At 39.8% G+C, this 7,791-nt stretch overlaps 1 protein-coding gene and 1 pseudogene across 1 annotated transcript in view; both read left to right on the top strand.

Moving 5' to 3' along the window:
* Positions 1–689: 689 nt before the first annotated feature.
* LOC115858446 (E3 ubiquitin-protein ligase RNF114 pseudogene) lies at positions 690–1,346 on the top strand (annotated as a pseudogene).
* Positions 1,347–6,298: 4,952 nt separating this feature from the next.
* The window catches only part of TPH2 (tryptophan hydroxylase 2), an 89,554-nt gene continuing 88,061 nt past the window's right edge, over positions 6,299–7,791 (top strand). The window contains exon 1 of the mRNA XM_030866255.2: positions 6,299–6,391. Coding sequence (XP_030722115.2) covers positions 6,299–6,391 — 93 coding nt within the window. The remainder of the gene's footprint in view (positions 6,392–7,791) is intronic.

The following is a 7,791-nucleotide window of genomic DNA, read 5'->3' as shown; positions in this document are numbered from 1 at the left end:
GTGGTGGCTTCTCTTGTTGCAGAGCACAGGCTTCAGTAGTTGTGGCTGGCGGGGCTCTAGAGTGCAGGCTCAGTAGTTGTAGCACACGGGCTTAGTTGCTCTGCAGCATGTGGGATCTTCCTGGACCAGGGCTATGAACCCGTGTCCCCTGCATTGGCAGGTGGATTCTTAACCACTGCGCCACCAGGGAAGCCCCATGCTTTTACTTTTTTGAGGAGGCGCTTTACTGTTTTCCGCAGTGGCTGTACTATTTTATGTTTCCCTCAATAGTGCAAAAGGCTTCCAATCTCTCTAGAGAGGGTTTTTCTCTCTATATATTATTTTATTTGGAGAGTTCATGTCCTGCATCAGCAAACATCACTGAATTACTCTCAAATTACTGTTCCCAGCTCTAATCTATTTCCCAAATTCCAGTCTCACATTTATAATTGCATGCTGTTTAAAGTCACTTGATAGTACTGCAGTCAACTGAAATTCACTGTCCCTAAAACTCCTGTTTTTTTCCCAAAACATATTCCTTCTTCAGAAATAGTGGAAATACTACTATTTACAACATGAAAGCTTGATAATTTAGTCTGTTTCCTATATGGGAATTCACCTATTTCAGAAGTAATACGTCCTTGCCCCGCTCCCTCCCGCTTCGCCCACCCCCCACCTCCTGCCTTTGCCCTGCGCCCCTGGGCGGCAAAATGGTGGCGCAGCCGCAGGACCGAGATAGGGTAGTGTGTTGCTGGCCAGGCCCGGGCCCGTGGCGGAGGCCAAGCCCCTGGGCCGCTTCCAGTGTCCCATGTGGCTAGAATACAGTTCAGGTGCCGCATGGACACGTGCTTTGCTCTGCATGCCTGCAGGAATGTCTGAAACCAAAGAAGTCTGGAGTGTGTCACAGCACTCTAGCACCTGGCTTCGGAGCCCTGGAGCTCCAGCGATAGATTGACAGCACAAGCACAGAGACTTCTTGCCATGACTGCTCTAAGATCCAAGATCTGGGCGCACGTGGCTACATGTTCCAAATACCAGAATTACATCGTGGAATATGTGAAGACCACCGCCAAGGATGCATCGCTTCAGCCAGGGAATGTCCCAAACCGTTATACTCTCCTTGTCCTTACTGCCCCGAGAAGAATTCTGATCAAAAAGGACTTGTGGAACACTGCAAGTTATCCCATAGCACAGACACCAAATCTGTGGTTTGTCCAATATGTGCCTCGATGCCCTGGGGAGACCCTTTTGTTCCACTACCTTCTGCCATTTTTTTCAGGCAACTTCATAATTCCCTTTTCCCAAAACTTTTTATCTTTTTGAGCAAAGAACTTTTCCAGGTGCTATTTAGTCTTCCAGGAAATTGAAATATTTTCCATTAAGAGAATTTTGTAAAGACCTTAATAAATGGAAATCCGAAGGTGCAATGTCTGGTGAATACGGCGGATGAATCAGAACTTCCCAGCCCAGCTGTAACAGTTTTTGCCTGGTCATCAAAGAAACATGCGGTCTTGCGTTATCCTGATAGAAGATTATGTGTTTTCTGTTGACTAATTCTGGATGCTTTTCGTCGAGTACTGCTTTCAGTTGGTCTAACTGGGAGCAGTACTTGTTGAAATTAATGGTTTGGTTCTCCGGAAGGAGCTCATAATAGAGGACTCCCTTCCAATCCCACCATATACACAACATCACCTTCTTTGGATGAAGACCGGCCTTTGGTGTGTTTGCTGGTGGTTCATTTTGCTTGCCCCACGACCTCTTCCATGCCATATTATTGTACAGTACCCACTTTTCATCACCCATCACAATTTGTTTTAAAAACAGAATGTTTTCATTACATTTATTCGTTTTGGTCTTTTAAAATTTATTTATTTTATTTATTTTTGGCTGCATTGGGTCTTTGTTGCTGTGTGCAGGCTTTCTCTAGTTGCAGCGAGCGGGAGCTACTCTCCGTTGTGGTGTGCGGGCTTCTCATTGCAGTGGCTTCTCTTGTTGTGGAGCACAGGCTCTAGGCACGTGGGCTTCAGTAGTTGTGGGACGCAGGCTCAGTAGTTGTGGCTTGCGGGCTCTAGAGCGCAAGCTCAGTAGCTGTGGTTCACGGGCTTAGTTGCTCCGCGGCCTGTGGGCTCTTCCCAGACCAGGGCTTGAACCCGTGTCCCCTGCATTGGCAGGTTCTTAACAGCTGCGCCACCAGGGAAGCCCTCATTATATTTAAGTAGAGAATCACATGCGGAAATATGGTCAAGGAGGGTTTTTTTTTTGCTTAACTTATGTGGAACCCAAACATCAAAGCGATTAAAATACCCAAGCTGGTGCAAATGATTTTCAATGCTTGATTTGGATATTTTGAGTATTTTGCAGGTTATCTCCTGCGTGGTATAATGTTGATTTTTCTCAGTTAATGTCTCAATTTGATCACTATCAACTTCAGCTGGTCTACCTGACCGTGGAGCATCGTCCAGTGAGAAATCTCCAGCACAAAACTTTGCAAAGCACTTTTGACACATTCAGTCAAGTCACAGCACCTTCTCCATACACTGCACAAATCTTTTTTTGCATTTTGATTGTGTTTTTACCTTTCTTGAAATAATAAAGCATAATATGCCAAATATGTTGCTTTTCTTCTTCCATCTTCAATATTAAAATGACTACACAAAAATTCACCAATTTTGATGTCTTTTTTAAAATACATGCTGATGTGACAGCTGTCACATACAATCTAACAAAATTGTTTTAAATGAAGTTAAAGACACCTAAGTGCTACTACAGCCATCGTATAGAAAAAAACCGAATGAAACTTTCGGCCAACCCAATACCTTAGGGGAGTTGAAAGAGGCTTCTAGGAGGTGTTGCCTGAGCTGAATATTTAAAAATAAGTTTGTATTTGTTAACTGGAATGGAATGGGAGATAGTAAGGAGATGATTCCAGGTAGAGAGAATTAATATAAGAAAATACATAGAGAACTGTTGTTGCTCAACGATGATGGAGTGTGGGTTTGGGGCAAGGGTGCCAGTGAAAGACAGACTGAAGAGGAAAGTGGGATCCAAATCCTGATAAACCTTGAATGGCATTCAGTGGGCTTTTCACTTTATCACCTTATCCTGTAGGGGAAAGAGATCAACGGGAAGGGCTTTGTGCAAAGCGATAGCATAACCATACTGGTATTTTAGAAAAGTAGCAGCTCAGAGGAGGACTTTAAGACTGAAGGCCTAAACCACTTAGGAGTTGAAATATAGCCAGGAGATTATGACCTGGATGAAGGCAATAGCGTTAAGCATGCAGTGAGAAGAAAAAGAGATGTTAAGGTGTAAAATCCATAGGACAACATGTCTACTTGGATGTGGGAGCAGATAAAAAGGTGCCAGAATAACTCCCAAGTTTCTGACTTGGGGGACTGGTTAAATTATTGTGTCATTCATTGGACCAGACCACACATAAATAATAGCAATTTAAGAAAAAAAAAACTCTTCGAAGTTAGATCTTATACATATTGCATGTGAATGGCCAAGTGAAGCTGTCCAACAAGCATTTGAGTATATGGGTTTAAAACTTGATGAGACCTAAGCTGGTTATAGAGATTCAGGTATTGTCAAATAACCGAATCTATGTGATATAGCTTCACTCACAATATATTGTTTGAGAAGAGAGTCAAGAATAAAACCCTGGGGAACACCAAATTTAAGAAGCAATTTAAAAGAAAAAGAAAAACACAAAAAAAGAAAATAAGAAAAAAAATTGTCAGAGAGGTAGAAAAAGGAACACTAAGGGAAGATAAGTTTTTGGAAGACAAATATTAAACTTGAAAGACAGATTGAAGGACTGATTATTTGGAAATTTGAATGCCAGGATAAAAAATTTATATCTACAAAGGAAGCATTTATTATTTTTGTATTGGGACTATAGCCTAATGAAAATGATGCCTTAGTAAGATGTAGTCTAGGCAGGACAGTCTGTTAGAGGGAAGAAAATTGATAAAGTCTTCAACTAGAGTGGTGGCAGTTATGACTAGAAAAAGGAATGTCAAAATAAAAATCAACAAGTAGTTGGTGACTCGCTGAATATTATTTCTTTTTTTGGATAAATTATGAAATTTATTTATAAAATTTTTCCTTTTAAAAGCCAGAACATAACAAATATCACTTTCTGGAAACTCATCTTATTAGAAATATCAATAACATTGAGCAGTCTGTCCTCTGTGCTTCTAATGTCTTCTGCAGAGAATTCAGTGTATTTTATTTCACTTATTTATTTGCACGTATATTTCTTTCAGCTAGTCTGTGATTGCTTGAGGGTAGGTACTGTATCTCATTTATCTTTGCATCCCCAGGACTCAGTTTCAGTGGCTAACAGAGTGAGTGCTTAGCAAATCTTTACAGCTTCCCAAAATTACACAGCTTCCCAAATCCTGTTCTAGCTGAAGTAATCCATGTATGGTTTCTTGAGCCTACCTTGAGGGACCTTGTTACCTACTTTCTTGAAAGTACTTTCTTGAAAGTTACCTACTTTCTTGAGTTACCTTGTTTGGAATACTCAAGGGACTGTGTAATGTAATAGTTGAGAGCGTGGATTTTGGAGCCAGACTGCCTGAACTTAAATCCTGCCTCAGCCACTTTTTAATTGTGTAAACCTTTGGCAAGTTACCTAAATTCTTTGTGCCCCAGTTTCTCCTTATATAAAATGGAAACAGTAGTTACTGCATTGTAAGTGTGGTTGTGATGATGAATCACATTTTTATCTAAAAAAGTGTTTAGAATAGGAATTGGCAAATACTAAGCACTCAGTAATATTAACTATTATTATTATTACTTCAATCAGTGTATTTATTTAATGTTTATTTATTTATTTTATCTATTTTTGGCTGCATCGGGTTTTCTTAGTTGCGGCACGTGGGATCTTCATTGAGGTGTGTGGGATGTTCCGTTGCGACATGAGCTCTTTGTTGTGGTGTGCGGGCTTCTCTCTAGTTGTGGCGTGCCTCTTCTCTAGTTGTGGTGTGCGGGTTCCAGAGCACGTGGGCTCAGTAGTTATGGCACGCGGGCTTAGTTGCCCTGCGGCATGTGGGATTTTAGTTCCCTGACCAGGGATCAAACCCGCATCCCCTTCATTGTAAGGTGGATTCTTTACCACTGGACCACCAGGGAAGTCCCAACCAAAATATTTAAACTTCACTTTCCTATTAGGTTATCAGAGCTGATTTTTAGAGGAAATTCAAGCCAAATATTTAATATTTCAAAAATTAGATCAAGTAATAATTATGTCCCCTCCAGACTCCGGAAACAATTAAAATCCAGTTAATTTTTGCTCAGCCATTCCTGTTTTGAAAAATTTTCATCCTGTTTTCTATGTAGACAAGTAGTGCCAGTCCTAGGTTTTGTTTAGTTTTACAGTCAAACGAGTCCATTTGGTCAAGAGTCTTCCATCCTTCAGGAGGCTGGTAATATTTTCCATGGTTATTTTCTGGCTTACTAAAGTTTGAATAGTAAGTACATCAACTGATATGTGCATTTCAAATTGTTGGACTTGTTCTAGTTTCAAGTCATCAAAGGAATGACTATATGGGCATTTCATTTCCTTTTCCTTCCCACTTAGGAAGATTCTAGGGTTAGTGTCTCAACTATATCTATATGTGGCTAAATCACAGCCTCACATTTCCTTTACAATACAGTTGCCTGAACATCATTGCATAGTGGCATCACATGATTGGAAAGCAGTGTATTTTATGAACACCATCACACACACAAGTGCACACACACAGTCATAACACATCAGATCAGAAAAAGCTTATTAACATAAAGTACAATGGCTTAGGGATTCTGCATTTGCTGATCTTTCTTGAATTATTTTCCTTGGAAAACTTTGAATTCATAGTTACCTAAAGGCTGAGGTTAACTTGCCAGTAGCAGATTTGAGAGATGAGAGCTAATGTCAGGGGATAGATGTTTTCTTTTACAAATAACACCGTTAGATATTGTTCTCAACCACCCATGCCCAAACTGCTACTCGACCTATGAAACAAATAGCACCACAAACACAGATAACCCCAGGCTTCAGGTCTGTAATCTGACTGTGGCCATCAGCAGCCAGAAATGAGTTTCTTTCTAATCAGCCTTCCATCAGTCCCCAGTCACTCATATAAAGGAGCCTGGGGAGGGGAAGATTCACATTGCTTTTTCTTCAGCACCAGGGTTCTGGGCAGCGCCCTGAGAGGTCCACTGCTCGCACGCCTCTTCTCTCAATCTCCACCAGCGCTGCTACTGCCTCTCTAGTCCCCCCCTGCTGCAGAGAGAGAAAATTACATCGGAATCCATGCAGCCGGCAATGATGATGTTTTCTAGTAAATACTGGGCAAGGAGAGGGCTTTCTCTGGATTCAGCAGTGCCCGAAGAGCATCAGCTGCTTGGCAGCATAACAGTGAGTAGCTGGCACTCTCTAGAGGAGTGTTTTCTAGGGTAGCGATAGTTATCCTTGCCATTTGGACACCTGCTGTAAACACCTCAATTCTTTCCTCTATCGTCTGTCTACCCTGCCTCCACTCTTCCTTCTCTCTCCATAAAGTAAAGTGGGTGTCCTGATCGCTACGTGCTAAACTTCCTTTCCTCAAAGTTTATAAGTTGAAAGTAAAGAAGTTCCCGAACATTATGAATGAGAGGTTGTATAAACCAATGTCTTATATCAAAACCAAAAAAAGTGTGCAGAATTTTGAAAGACCATTTATTATGAGTTGGAACAGGGAGAAGAAATTAAATAGATTTCTGTGGTTCCTGCAAGGTTATTGTGTCTTCTGTACCCTCTTCCATCTACAAAACCTGGTCTTTAAACACAAAGTAATATTTTCTGTTTTTGTCTATAGGTGCTGGTTGTTGGAATAAGAGAAAGATCAGATTCCTCTCAAAAGTTTTCCTGTGTTCCTTATTACTCCATTATTTTTCAGTTTAACTGATGGAGTAATGAAAGCAATACACCACTTATTTCAATGTTTAAGGCAGTTTCTGTGTTTAAATAATAACAGAATAAAAAAGTAATATTTTGCGGGATTTTAGATCCTGATATGGGGTAATAGTCATAGGATTTAATAAAAAAGATAGTGAAAGAAAAATGTATTCAGATTTCTAGTTATTAAAAATATTAAATGATATTTCATTACTGTCTACCAGAATTTATCAACCAATTGAAATTTAGTCTGTATCATAGAAAAATCTGTTTTAGTATTGTAGCTCCGAATATGTGCCAGAGGGTTGTATTGTACTGGTATATTATTACTCCTAAAAATGTTGAAAAGTAATCAGGGCAAGTTTTGGAGAACTGTTTAAATCAATTTGCAAAAATGAGTCTAAAAACGTACATAGGTTTTCTAACATTTAAATAACATGTATATTTGAATGCGATATTACAGTGAGGAATTCTGAAGCCACAATGAACTGCTAGAAGGAAAACAAGGAAAACTCAGAGTTATGGTTAATGTATAATAATACTTTCATATAAAAAATGCTACTTAGATATATAAGATCTGTGGCAGATGTTGAGAGTACTACAACATTTGAGCTTTTAATGACTAAACAGACTGTCAAATGCCAATGCCTATATAAACTTCTTCTCTCCCTCAAGTCATAAATTATAAAATATTTATTTCTATGACATATAAACCTAGTGAGTGAGGCAGTAGAGACTGTGTGAAAATAAAGCCAGTAGAGAAATCAGAGGAAGAAAATAGCAAAGCACTATTCACTGGGTTCCATATCAAATGTACATTTTTCAGTTTCATGAGGAAGTAATAGATTGGAATGACTGCATTCTATTACTCTCTGCCAGGG

This window comes from Globicephala melas, chromosome 10 (genome assembly GCF_963455315.2).
Source record: "Globicephala melas chromosome 10, mGloMel1.2, whole genome shotgun sequence".
NCBI classification, from domain to species: Eukaryota; Metazoa; Chordata; class Mammalia; order Artiodactyla; family Delphinidae; genus Globicephala; species Globicephala melas.
The sequence above is the reverse complement of the archived record's forward strand: the minus strand, read 5'-3'. Positions and strand labels throughout refer to the sequence as shown.